The 14,079-nt window shown below is 41.9% G+C and overlaps 1 protein-coding gene across 2 annotated transcripts in view; it reads right to left on the bottom strand.

Annotated features, from left to right (window-relative positions):
* Positions 1–14,079, bottom strand: part of cc2d2a (coiled-coil and C2 domain containing 2A) — a 190,756-nt gene that overhangs the window by 25,258 nt on the left and 151,419 nt on the right. For both annotated transcript variants that reach the window (XM_059646681.1, XM_059646684.1), the window contains 4 exons: positions 13,954–14,063; positions 5,364–5,460; positions 5,172–5,270; positions 1,940–2,116 (listed from right to left, as the gene is read on the bottom strand). In XM_059646681.1, coding sequence (XP_059502664.1) covers positions 1,940–2,116; positions 5,172–5,270; positions 5,364–5,460; positions 13,954–14,063 — 483 coding nt within the window. The remainder of the gene's footprint in view (positions 1–1,939; positions 2,117–5,171; positions 5,271–5,363; positions 5,461–13,953; positions 14,064–14,079) is intronic.

The following is a 14,079-nucleotide window of genomic DNA, read 5'->3' as shown; positions in this document are numbered from 1 at the left end:
CATGGCTCGAAGGGAAACTTGCATGTGGCAGTGTTCTTATGGCTCTGCTGCCCTTGTGTCTCACATCAGAAAGACAGCATCTGCACCGGTGAAACACTCCATCGGTACCCCCGTGAACTGGCCGATAGACCATCAGAGGAGGAGGTAGTTTTAATTCACAACTTCAACAGTTTAAGAAATTACCTTACCACCAGGCTTTCATGGGTAATGAGGGATGGCGAATAAATTTTGGTCTAACCAGAGACGCCCACGTCCTGTGCGCAAATAAATAAAAAGACAACCCACGTAAAATATTGAGACAATTGTTTGATACCGCCTATGTTAGAAATAGTGGGAATCAGGGGGAAATCAGCCTAATACATCTTTAAAACTACAAGTCTAACTTTAAGAAAAATGCACATTCTGTCAATTAGCACCTGGAAGAAAAAGGATATGCGTGGAGATGCATAACGTACATAGCAAACGAAAACTGCAGGAAATTAGTTAAAGGATGTTGACATCATTGGAGCCAAATCCATCACTAAATACAGTGAGAGTAATTTTAACATTGTGCTAGAGGTAAACGAGAAAAAAAATGAATTTTCACCTGATTCACATCTTTGCAGCGACATCAATGGACATTAAAAGTCAGGAGGGGTGTAAAATTGCCAATATGTTATCATCAGTATTATCTGGTCACATACATAAAAGCTATCCTTACTGAGTTAGGAATTATCATCCAGCATTAGAAATTTGTCTCTGATGAAGGGTCTAGGCCCGAAACGTCAGCTTTTGTGCTCCTGAGATGCTGCTTGGCCTGCTGTGTTCATCCAGCCTCACATTTTATTATCTTGGAATCTCCAGCATCTGCAGTTCCCATTATCTTAGAAATTTGTCACTGGTTAACATTTGCACAGAGGATACAATATGTATTTCCAAAGTAAAGTTCTATGGTGGTCTTATGCCCTCTGAAAATCGAAATTGTTATCATGTGACATTCTCCCGTGTGATGTTGGAGGTTTGATTATGTGTTCCCTCATGGAAAGCTGAAACGTTTTCCAGATTAAAACAAACATATTTAATTAGCCAACATAAATACCCTTTCTTTCTGACTTTACACTGCTTAATAAATTTCGTTCTAACATTTAAGTACAAAACCTACTCTGCAGTACTGGAAATAACTTCCCACAGTGCTAGCTGTGAAGTCAAAAGCTCCTGTTTCAGCTGTTTCTCCTGCTCTGCTCTTCTTTCAGCATTACATTCCTCAGACTCTGGTTCCACCAAGCACTGTAACTATTCCTAAAATCTGGGGAAAAGTTAATTCAGTTAGACTCTCACTTAACAGCAGCTGAAGTACATCTCAAATGCATTCCTCAACTTTCCAACAAAGTCATTTAAGCATGCAATTGCCTACCAGAAATAATAACGGGAGCAGAATGCATAATTTATGAAAGAGATGTGTATAATTATTTGAAAAATATTTAAATTGGGTGTGGGGAAGTAACTAGGAGAAAGGGAACCCAGGGTTCCAACACCATGACATGTCTGCATCTCAACACCTTTATCGTTTGCATATCACCTAATTAGATCAGAGGGGAGCTTAGTACCAAATTAGTGGCCGAGAAGCAGGACCTAACTTGAGGGTGATTCTCAAATGTAGACCATAACCATAACTGGTTCATCTGTGGCCTTTCAGAATGAGGCAGGCGGGAGAGCAGACAGCGAGCAGTGGTCATAGTGCAATACTACAAAGCATACTACTTGACAGTATAAAAAAATTCCATTCTTGAATTAAGCAGGCTTCTATTGAAAGCAGACACATAAATATTAATGATTTGATTTGGTGAAACATTTCAGAATCCCATTGGGGCAGATGAAAGGATTTGACATAGGCAGCTTGAAGTGAATTTTGGGAGGTATTTTCCATAAAAGCATTTTTAATATTGAGAATGTATATTACCTTTTCATTTATGGCTTCTCCAGGTACAAGACGAGGTTCAACAGTAATAAAAAGGGACAAATAAGAGCCTTCACTTAAGCTTCGAACTGCATCCCAACCCCTTTCACTTGATAGGTTGCGCTCTTTGCTGTAGCCCAGGAGAACTGGTGGCGTGTTAATTCTGAAGGTACCATCAATCTATAAAACAGACAATTTAAAATGTTTTACTGTGAAACCAACTGCAAGTTCTGACAACGTTTCTCCATTGTCGTCAAATCTAAAACATAAAAATGTGTCAAGTTACAGAATTAGGATTGATTCACATGTTAAAACAAAACTGGAGTCTGAACTGGGAGTGATTCAGTCTGTAGCAAGTTACACAGCAAGATCCAAAGTTGATGAATAAATAATAGTTAAATGACAATACACAAAAGTTGTCCTGTTGCACACTTGACAACTAGGTTTATGAAAGTGGAATTTCATTGCCTGCGTCAGCACCAAAGCACACTGTGATTACCAGTGCAAAAAGTAGTTACCTAAAAGCATAATTATCGTTAATTACTGCAAACCAATTTTTTGGCACTAAAAATTATTCAGACACGCAATATCCAAAGTCTGAAACTCTCAGTACAGTGACAGTGTTGGATTTCAAATTTGTCCCAATTTTGGATTACCAATAAATTCCTTCATAAGACAATCTCAAAGACAGAGAAAAACAACTGACTCCTGATCCTCTCTCCTGAAAGCGTGGGGAATATTGCAGCTGTAAGTGCAGCAGTCTAGAAATGGAGCAAGTAGTTTCATATCTGGAGAATAGGGAGGGTCAGATGGGGAGGCAGGTCTTAAAACATAGAAGTGGACTTAGATCCTGTACACAACTCTTTCTGATTCCATGCAGTGCGGTCAAGCTAAGAACAGCTTCTGAATTCCCATATTTACTTTGCCTTGAGTGTGGCAACCAGATCTTGTAGAGAAAAAATATCCAGCTTCCACTTCCACAAAGCTGGGCTTTGCCAGGTAGACAGCATGGAGTCTCAGTGAGCATAAAAAAGTCAATGGAGATTTTCAAATGGCAAATATAAAAAAAATCCTGTCAGTATCTGTTTATTTCTTAATCCAACCTTTATTTTCTCTTTCTCTACCTGATTTGACAGAATTGACCCTGCTTAATTCATTTCCCCATCTCAATTCTTTCACTTTTTGTCGTGTTCACACAGATCCCTCAGGTATTGCCAATGTGTCATCACCAGCTCGTACTTGTCAATACCATTGTTGATAAAAATGCCCTGAGCTATAGGACAACGAATCATTGGAAAATATGACCCCATATAATAATAAATTAATTCTAAGCAACAAAACCATCAGATCAGCATTCACCTCAGGCTTTGCAGACATCCAAAGAAAACAAAATCAAAACACTATTTCCAAAAATTACAATCACCCATAAAATAATGTACAAGTTTTTAATTGCCAGTTTTTAATTGCACCCTTCGTGCTTCCTTGAAACTTATTGTTCAAATTTTACTGGAGGTGGTTTAAAAGGACTCACGATGATGATCCTGGTATGGAGCTATTGTCTTATGAGCAAAGGTTAAACAGTTTGGGACCCCACTCATTGGAATTTCGAAAAATGGGAGGTGACCTGATTGAATTCGATCTGATCATACAGGATTCTTAAAGGGTTTGACAGTGTAAATGCTGAGATGATGTTTCCCCTTATCAGAGAGTCTAGGACCAGGCATTATAGCCTCAGAATTAAGTGATGCCAATTTAAGGCCAACTTAGATAGATTCTTGACCTGTAGGAGTAACAATAGTTATGGGGAAAAGGCATGAAAGTGGGTGAGAGACGAGTCAGATCAGCCATGATGCCAGTGAATGGGGAAGTAGGCTCAAGGGGGTCGAATGGCCTGCTCCTGTTTCTATTTCTTTTGGTCTTTTCCTCTATGACTCCCCAGCCTGGCTACTAGTTGTGCCTTTTCATTTGAATGGTATCGCTTTCTGAGTACCAATAGACATAGCAATTTTCTTTAAAATTACAAAGTTTTCAGAGAGGTTAGTCAGGTTCTGTAGGGATATGTCAGTCTTCACTGAGTATGAATGCAAGGGCGCTATTTTGTCATACAGTTTGGTCAATGGATGTATCTGGAAAGGTAAACCCAGTTATGCTTCCCTCATATGAGGTGCCACTATGGCTATGGAAAAGGATCACAGTCTATGAAAATGCTTCCTTATCACTTAGATATGTTTAGAGAGCCTTACTTATTGGAGAGCAGTATACCAGCTTCAGGGTGACCGGATAGAGCTTTACATAATAAAGAAAGAGAGGAAAAGACCAAAAGAAATAGAAACAGGAGCAGGCCATTCGACCCCCTTGAGCCTACTTCCCCATTCACTAGCATCATGGCTGATCTGACACGTCTCTCACCCACTTTCCTGCCTTTTGACAGATTATACCAGTTTGAGTGGGAAGAGCCACGTGCCATTCATTTAATTAACACATAATTAAAAGGTCACGGTGTTAGGCTGTTATGAGACCATAAATGCCCTTCTAACTACTGACCCTCTACATGCCTTCAAAATAGAACTGGATGGGTACCTGACTGACCATAAACTGCATCATCTCAAAGGCAAAGGGATTAACAGATAACTAGTTTTCTTTGACTGACCCTGCGTTTTGTTCTTTTGTTTTGTCTTTATTCAGAAATTTCATGGTTGCAGATGGAAGCATCAAGTCTAAGTGCCTCAGAAGTGAAGGCTTCCACTGTCATAACTTGAAACTGTACCGCTGGGACCGAGAGGATTGAGTCCCATTACGCTGCCATCCGTACCTGGTCTGGCCTACATGTGACTACAGCCCCAAAGAAATGCATTTGATTTTTAGCTACCCTCTGGGTAATTAAGGATGGACAATGAATACTGGCCTAGCTAGCTATATCTTCATCCCATGAATGAATAAATGTGGCCTTGATGTTAAAAGCAGTCATTTGCAGCTAACAGGTGCAAACGATAAATTCTGAAGGTCATAAACGACACGGCTATTAATTACGGAAAAAATAAACAAGCAAGCATAATCGCTTCAAATTTGGCAAAGCAACTGCATGGTGATGTGGTGAAACTTGCAGACAACAAATTCAAATCTTACAAAATAAAAATGACATAGGCTAGCTTGTGGACACACATAAATTTATATTTTACAATGATGCAAATACTCTCCACTACAGACAAATATTTAGATAAACAAGATTCCTTACCCTGGATTGGGAATAGATGGTAGTGAATGGGACCTGGACACCCCCTAGCCAGTGTCGCTCAACACGGGTATGAACATCACTCCCTCTTTCTCTATCATCCTAAAAACATAGAATTATATCTTTCAACAGTTCAGATGATTATTTCAGTGATTGGGTTGATTTTATTAAAAAATCACAATCATTTAGGGTTACCTCGAGAACATCATAAACAACTTCATCGAAGACGTTGATGAACACATCATCAGTAACGGACTGCAGGCTTGCTGTGCTGTAATCGCCACTTGGTGCTCTAAATCAAACAAAACAGGCACTAACTACTACTGTATTCACACAACAGCACAGCTTTGCAATTATGACTATTTATTAACCTTCATGTTAAGATAATTCCACATCAGAATGTTTTGTATCACTGAACAAATGTCACACAGCACAAATCAGGAATATCCCAACCATTGTGTTTGTGTCGGTTTTGAAAGGGCAATCAATTACTCACACACTCTTGCTCCTGTACCAATTGACCGAAAATCCTATCCTTTTAATTTAGACTGGAAGCTCCTAAATGCAAATGGTTTGGATGCAGCAGGTTTTGTCAGGTGCGTCCAGGGAAGATTTCTGACTCAATATGTAGATAGGTTGACTAGAGGGGAGGCCATATTGGATCTGGTGCTTGGCAACGAACCAGGCCAGGTGTAAGATTTTTCGTGGGAGAGCATTTCGGTGAGAGTGATCACAACTCCCTGACTTTTATTACAGTCATGGAGAGGGATAGGAGCAGACAGTACGTGAAAGTATTTAATTGGGGGAGGGGGAATTACAATGCTTTTAGGCAAGAACTGCAGAGCATAAATTGGGAACAGATGTTCTCGGGGAAATGCATGACAGAAATGTGGAGGTTGTTTAGGGAGAACTTGCTGCAAGTACTGTATAGGTTTGTCCCAGTGAGGCGAGGAGGGGATGGTAGGGTGAAGGAACCTTGGATGACAAGACATGTGGAACACCTAGTCAAGGGGAAGAAGGAAGCTTACTTAAGGTTGAGAAAGCAAGGATAAACAGGGCTCTAGAAGGCTGCAAGGTAGCCAGGAAGAAACAGAAGAATGGACATAGGAGAGCTGGGGGGTGTATGAAAAAGCCTTATGGGTAAGATTAAGGAAAATCCCAAGGCATTCTATACTTACGTGAGGAACATGAGGATGGCCAGAGTGAGGGTAAAGCCAATCATGGATATTGGAGGGAACATATGCATGGAATCGGAGGAGGTAGGGGAGGTCCTTAATAAATACCTTGCTTCAGTATTCACCAGTAAGAGGGCCCTTGATATTTGTGAGAACAGCGAGAAACAGGCTGTTATGCTCGAACAGGTTGATGTTAGGAGGTGCGAGAAATTTTGAAAAACATGAGAATAGGTAAGTCCTCTGGGCCAGACGGGATATACCCAAGGTTCCTACAGGAGGCAAGGGAAGAGATTGCTGCACCTTTGGCGATGATCTTTGCATCCTCACTGTCCACTGGAGTAGTACCAGATGATTGGAGGGTGACAAACGTTATTCCCTTGTTCAAGAAAAGGAATAAGGATAATCCCGGGTAATACATACTAGTTGGTCTTACTTCTGTGGTGAGAAAATTATTGAAGAGGATAGTATTTATGATTATTTGGAAAAGCACAGTTTGATTAGAAATAGTCAGCATGGCTTTGAGAGGGGCAGGTCATACCTCACAAGCCTTATTGAATTCTGTGAGGATGTGACAAAACACATTGATGAAGGTAAAGCAGTGGATGTGGTGCATATGGATTTTAGCAAGGCATTCGATAAGGTTCCCCATGGTAGGCTCATTTAGAACGTAAGGAGGCATGGGATTCAGGGAAATTTGGCTGCCTAGATATAGAATTGGCTGTCCAATAGAAGACAGAGGGTGCTAGTGGACGGAAAGTATTCAGCCTGGAGCATGGGGACCAGTGGTGTTCCGCAGGGATCCGTTCTGGGACCTCAGCTCTTTATGATCTTTATAAATACTTGGATGAGGGAGTGGTAGTGTGGGCTAGTAAGTTTACCGATGACATGAAGGTTGGTGTCATTGGTGGAGTAATGGGTAATGTGGAGGGCTGATGTAGGTTGCAGCGGAACATTGACAGGATGCAGAGCTGGGCCAAGAAGTGGCAGATGGAATTCAACCCAGAAAAGTGCGAAGTGATTCATTTTGGAAGGTCGAATTTGAATGCAGAATACAGCGTTAATTGCAGGATTCTTAGCAGCGTGGAAGACAGAGGGATATTGAGGTCCACATCCATAGATCCCTCAAAGTAGGTACCCAAGTTGATAGGGTTGTTAAGACAGCATATAATGTGTTGGCTTTCATTGGCTGGGGAACTGAGTTTAATAGCCACGAGGTTATGCTGTAGCTCTATAAAACCTGGTTGGACCATACTTGGAATATTGTGTTCAGTTCTGGTTACCTCATTATAGGAAGGATGTGGAAGCTTCACAGAAAGTGCAGAGGAGATTTAGCAGGATGCTGCCTGGACTGGAGGGCAGGTCTTATGAGGAAAGGTTGAGGGAGCTAGGGCTTTTCTCACTGGAGCGAAGTAGGATGAGAGGTGACTTGATAGACGTGTACAAGATGATGAGAGGCATAGATACAGCAGATAGCTAGAGACTTTTTCCAAGGGCGGAAATGACAATTATGAGGGGACATAATTTTAAGGCGACTAGAGGAAGGTATAGGGGAGATTTCAGAGATTGATTCTTTACACAGAGCGTGGTGGGTGCGTGGAATGCCCCGCTGGCAGTGGTAGTGGAGTCAGATACATTATGGACATTTAGGTGACTCTTGGATAGGCACATGGGTGATAGTAAAATGTAGGGTATGTAGGGTAGTTTGATCTTAGAGTAGGATAATGGGTCGGCACAACAAAGTGGGCTAAAGGGCCTGTACTATTATATATTCTAAGTACATGTCTGCTCAGTGCTATCCCTAGGGGGAGCTAGGCCCAGGGTAATTTACTCATGGGATGGGGTTGTTGCTTGCTGGGTCAGCATTTATTGCCTGTCCCTAGCTGCCTTTGAGAAGCTGATGGTGAGCTGCCTTTTTGAACCGCTGCAGTTGACCAGTTGTAGGTGGCCGACAATACCCTTAGGGGAGGAATTCCAGGATTCGAGTTAGTGACAGTGAAAGAACGGTGACATATTTTGGAGTCAGTGTGGTGAATGGCTTTGAGGGGAACTTGCAGGTGATGGTGCTCCCACGTATCTGCTGTTCTTGTCCTTCTAGATGGAAGTTGTCTTGGGTATGGTCGGTGCTGTCTAAAGAGTGTTGGTGAATTCCTCAGTTCATCTTGTAGTAGTTTACACTGCTGCTACTGAGTGTCAGTGGTGGAGGGAGTGGATGTTTGTGCACATGTTGCCAATCAAGTGGGCTGCTTTGTCTGGGATTGTGTTGAGCTTCTTAAATGTTGCTGGAGCTGCACTCATCCATGCAAGTAGGGAGTATTCCATCACACTCCTGACTGGTCCCTTGGAGATAGTGGGTAGGCTTTGCAGAGTCAGGAGGTGAGTTATTTGCTGCAGCATTCCTAGCCTCTGACCTGTACTTGTAGCCACCATATTGATATGGTGAGTCCAGGATATAGATAGTGGGGAATTTAGTGACGGTAACTCCCTTGAATGTCAAGGAGTGGTTGTTAGATGGCCTCTTATTGGAGATGGTCATTGCGTGGTATTTTCATGGCACAAATGTTACATATAGTTTATAGCCTCTAACGTAGAAAAAGAAGCACTGATTTAACAGATGGTATCATTTGTTGTCACACAATCTTCCCGCTTGTGAAATGGGTCCCGTACTGCAATGTCACAGTGGAATTTTTTTTTAAACAGTATAAAACATTGTCACAGAAGAACCAAAGAAATGTGAAACTGAAGTTAAAAACGTAAAACCAGAAGAGGCAGTAACATTCATTGGTGGACTATTCAAAGATTGTTGATCAGATAACAATATCTGTGATTCAGCTCAGAAGTGCTGGGAACTATAATGACTTCCAATGATGCACGCAATTATTTTTAAAGGTCAGAAGCCACAGGGCTATTAGTTGCAAACAATAAACTTACATACGTAAGCACCTCAAATTTGCCAAAGCCATAGATGGGAACGTGTTGAAACCTGCACGTGATAAAATTAAATCTCATGAAATATAAATTGTGTAGGCTAGCTTGCAAGTATATGAAGTAATTGCATATACTTCCCACACAAATTAACATTTCACCAACTGAAAAGAATCACCTGCCTGATTCTGTCTCACGGCTCACCCTTGGTTGCACAATTGGACTTTTTTTTTCCTCGCTGTAGAGAATTGCATTTTCACCTCCCAATATTTTCTAAACTGATTTGGCATGCCCATAATCAGAACTTTCAAGATAGTGGAGAAGTAGGGCTCCTGAGCTGGAATGTGTCCACTCCGACCGTGCTTCTCTTTCCTTTACTTCTCTCTTTTTACACTTTTTTTTCTTTTTACAACTCATTGTTGGTCAGCATTAGCGAAGTCCAGGTCGAAAGCCAGGGTGGACTTGAGCTCCCAGCACTCCTGGCCTCAAGGTGAAGCCTTGTGTGGCCTGGGTTGGAATGACTGTCCTTCTGAACTCTTTTTTCTCTATTTTTCTCATTTATTGCTGGACTTTTTATTTTTTCTTTTTTCTAACTTCCATTCCCCCCCCCCTCCCAAATATTTGTACTTAGGAATCTGTACCTAGGTACCTAAGATGGTGCTATAAGTAAACTTTTCCCTGTACTCATGTAAGTACATGTGACAATAAAGCTAATTCTAAAATTTACAGGCTCACAACGTTTCAGTCTTGCCACGTTTCCCAGCAGGGATCAGTCAAGGGAATGGACATGTTGCTGTATGGTACTGTGCTACGTCAATGTCACAGTACCAGCAGCTTAAGTGGCAAACACACTGTCTACCTTTCAAACAAATCACCATGTCTCAAAGTCTACAGCAACAAGTCCTCAATCAGGACAAGGGGGAGCTGATCTTCTCTCAGCTTGGACTGCAGGTACTTGACAACATGTTTTTCTGTGCAAGGCTACCTTTCTTGAGCAGTTATTAAGGGTTCAGGTTGGGATAGGTGTATAAAGTTTCAGAAATCCGACAACACTGATACTGCATAGATTGAATTACGTTCTGCAATGTCAAAGGTCCATGCACAGGTATTCCATAGCCCTCTTTGTCAAAGTCGTCCATGTCCAAATGTATCAAGGACTATGCCAAATCATCACGTGTGCAATTACTGACTGCTCACATTGTTAGGGCATAGTGGTCCTCATATATGTCTTGTCAAACTGTCACAGATGGATTCACCAACATTAGGAGTTATTGTCAAAGGACAGCAATGATGCAGAGAAACTGAGGAGGGACAAAAGCACAAGAAAGCCCAGGATCAGCAGCTATCTCCAAAGGTTGCCAAATGGCATCCGTGTGACAAAGCCGTAACTACAGGATGTGTAAAACAGGTTTACCAGGATGGTGCCTGGATTGGTCTGTATTAGTCATAATGACAATTTGGACAAACTTGGATTGCTTTCACTGGAGTGTTGGAGACCGAAAGTATATAAAATTATACAGGCAAGGATAGGGTGGATGGTCCCCAAGGTTAAAAATTCAAATACTAGAGATTTAGATAGATGACCGAACAGGCAGAGAATAGAGAGACACGGACCATATGCTGGCAGATGGGATTAGTTTAAAGTGACATCATGGTCGGCACATACATGATGGACCGAAGGGCCTGTTCACATTCTTTATTGTTCTATGTCTACATGCCTCCTCAGGATATGGAGGAGGTACAGGAGGTCATTTCAGTGTCATTTCTCTCATTGGATGCTCTGTTCTTTTACATTTTCTCCCACACGATTCTGAGTTTCTGGAATTTGCTTTCCTAAAAGGCAGCGGATGCGGAATGTTTGAACATTTTTAAGGCAGAAATAGAGGGATTCTTTATTACCAAGGAGATGAAAGATTATTGAGGATATTCAGGAATGGAGAGTTGATCGCATTGAATGGTGGAGCAATCTCAAAAGGCGGAACGGCCTACTTCTGTTCCTTGTTCGTACTTCCTCCATCTGAATGAGGCACATTGCTGCAACAGACTGAGAATGCCCTGAGGCACGGACATGGAACGGTGTCATCGGGTCCTGCTCCAGCAGAATGGTGGTGGCCGTGCTTTCCTGGTGAACAATGAGCAACTTGCCACTTCAAATGATTCACCACGGATCTATGTGAGATCTCTCACTCCTCAACCCAAAACTGCACCAACTCTGTTACCAATGCAGTGATGGGGTCAGTGATACAGCTCAGCAGGAAGCTTTGCAATCTTAGCTAAGTTATGTCACACTGTACGTTGGGAAACAGTAGCATCCCCTCATACGAGGTTCCAGCATGACAACTAGGACGGGTGGTCTCTGCCGCTTCATTCTTGTGGCTGCAGTTACTAAGTAATTGATCAGACAGGTGATGATATAAGGCAGAAATACCTTAATGGATGTGAGATTCTATTTGTAAAGAAGTTTCTCCAATACCATCTACGTGCCCTTAGAAGCTTTTTATTTTGTTTCCTTCCCACTATGTTTACAGTGAAGGCCAGGTCCTGGCTGACAGTGTTTGACCAGGTGCTAACAGTGGAAATCTCACGTGGTCTCTGTGGTAGGACGTACATCTGCTGCTAGTGAGCACAAGATAGAGCAAGATAGGCACATGGAGACATGATGCATACATCATAAGGTGAGCAGCAGAGAACAGTGAAAGCTAACTCACTAGGGCTCATGGAGACAGACCCTCTATTGATTGACATTTAGCTAATTTGTGGTAAAATACAGTTGATAGGGTTCATGTCATAATAATTCTTCATGTTAAGTAAACGGATAAATTGAAACAGGAGGGCAGTGTTTATGTTTATGGACTAATATAATTGCAAAAACTTTGCAGATGCTGGAAATCTGAAACAAAGACAAAAGAAAAATTAGGGATACTAGAGATAACAAGGTGTGGAGCTGGATGAACACAGCAGGCCAAGCAGCATCAGAGGAGCAGGGAGGCTGATGTTTCGGGTCAAGACCCTTCTTCAGATACCGAGCAGGTTTGACGACAGTGTGGAGTGAGAGACAAGACTGAGCTGGGAATGGGGACACAAACAGTGTTTAAAGGTATGATTTTCCTCTTGCTGGAGATGCTGAGGAATTTGGAAGGAAGGGCAAATAATTGTGGATTGTCTTGGACTCACCACCTTTCTGCTAATTCAGCAGTTAAGCTCTGCACAAGAAGATCCATAGGTGACCCTTTTTTTTGGACGCATCATCAATAAAGGCCACTTAGCAGAATCTTAAGGGCCTCAACTCACTATTGATCCAAATATCTTGCTAACACCAAGTGCCTGATAGGAAAGGGGCAGGGGTGATGGTGTCCAATTGCTGCAATCAGACCCTGCCGTCTGTTCCATCACAGGCACTCTCCAGCTGATCAGGGTGTGGGGTGGGAGGCCTGATTTGATGAGAAGCTCGCTAGACAGCACCAAAGTACTAAAGTGGTATTGACCGGACGAAACATTCTTGCTGGTGGATGCATGGAGTTAATCCCGAAGCACATTGCACCAAATTCTGACCTCCCATTTTTGGAGGACTAACAAGACAAGGGAGTACATGTTGAATGACAGGACCCTAAGTAGTCCAAAGGATCAGACGTGCATAGATAGGGTATTTAGGGAGAAACTTTTCCCATTGTCAAAGGGTTCAATAACCCAGGGACATTGTTTCAATGTAAGGTGGTTAAGAGGGGCTCAGGATTATCTGGAACTCATTGCCTGAAAGAGAGTGATGGTAATGAAACCCACAAGGCATTTAAGAAGTACTCAAATGAAATTTACAACATACAAGGTTAGGGGCCAAGTTGTAAAATGGGATTATTGATGACCATCACAGACATGATCGAAGCAGTTTAAAAATCCTATGACGGTAACCAAAGTTTCTGGTTGATGACTGACTAGTTCATGAGACTGGAGGCCAGTCAGTGGCAGTGCAGCAATAGAAGATCAGTAGCTCCACCATCAGAAGTGAAAGCTGCCGATGTAGGTAAGGGAAGTGAGACAATTCTGATATTTAGGAACGAAAAAATGGCCTGAGGAGGTTGCTGGCATCAGGACCTGCCTCGCCCTGGAAAAATGCAAGAAGGCAAGAATCTTTTGGGGATCTAGCTGAACACATTTCTTTTCAAAATTTTCCCAGCTCTCTCTAGCTTTTAGGAAAGTGTAATCCATCCGGTCATAATGTTGGGTTCCTGAAATCTGGGACAAAATCCAGATAAGCAATGGAGTAGTGGCAATTTCACCAAATAGTATTTCAGAACCACAGTAAATATTCTGGAAATACATGTTTGAATCCCTCATTGACAGATGGGGAAATTGGAATTCAATAAAAGTCTGGAATTAAAAGCTAGCTTCTTGGTGGACAGGTAATCACTGTCAATTGTTGTAAAAACTCACCTTACCTTGTTCTGAGGGAAATCTGCCGTCCACAGCTGGTGTGACTCACAGCAATATAGCTAGCTTTCAACTACTCTTTGAAAGGCTCAGCAAAATACATTGTTCAAGGGCAATTAAGAATGCAGAACAAATGCTGCGAAAGTCAGCAACACGCACATCTCATAAATGAATAAGAAAGGATAATATTGGTTTGGAAACAACAGATTAAATGGATCAAAGGCCTCTTTAATCCAAATATATCTACTTTTCAAACAAATCACCTGAATGGAATTTTCAATTCTTCATTCCAGTTAGGGTTTGGACCTTCTGCGGTGCTGGTTTGACAGACTGTACGTTGGAAGGAAACCTCCACAAAAGGACGCACTGAGGTCTTTCACAAACAAAAA

Source organism: Stegostoma tigrinum, chromosome 1 (genome assembly GCF_030684315.1).
Source record: "Stegostoma tigrinum isolate sSteTig4 chromosome 1, sSteTig4.hap1, whole genome shotgun sequence".
NCBI classification, from domain to species: domain Eukaryota; kingdom Metazoa; phylum Chordata; class Chondrichthyes; order Orectolobiformes; family Stegostomatidae; genus Stegostoma; species Stegostoma tigrinum.
Note: the sequence above shows the minus strand (reverse complement) of the source record. Positions and strands in the feature narration are given on the sequence as shown.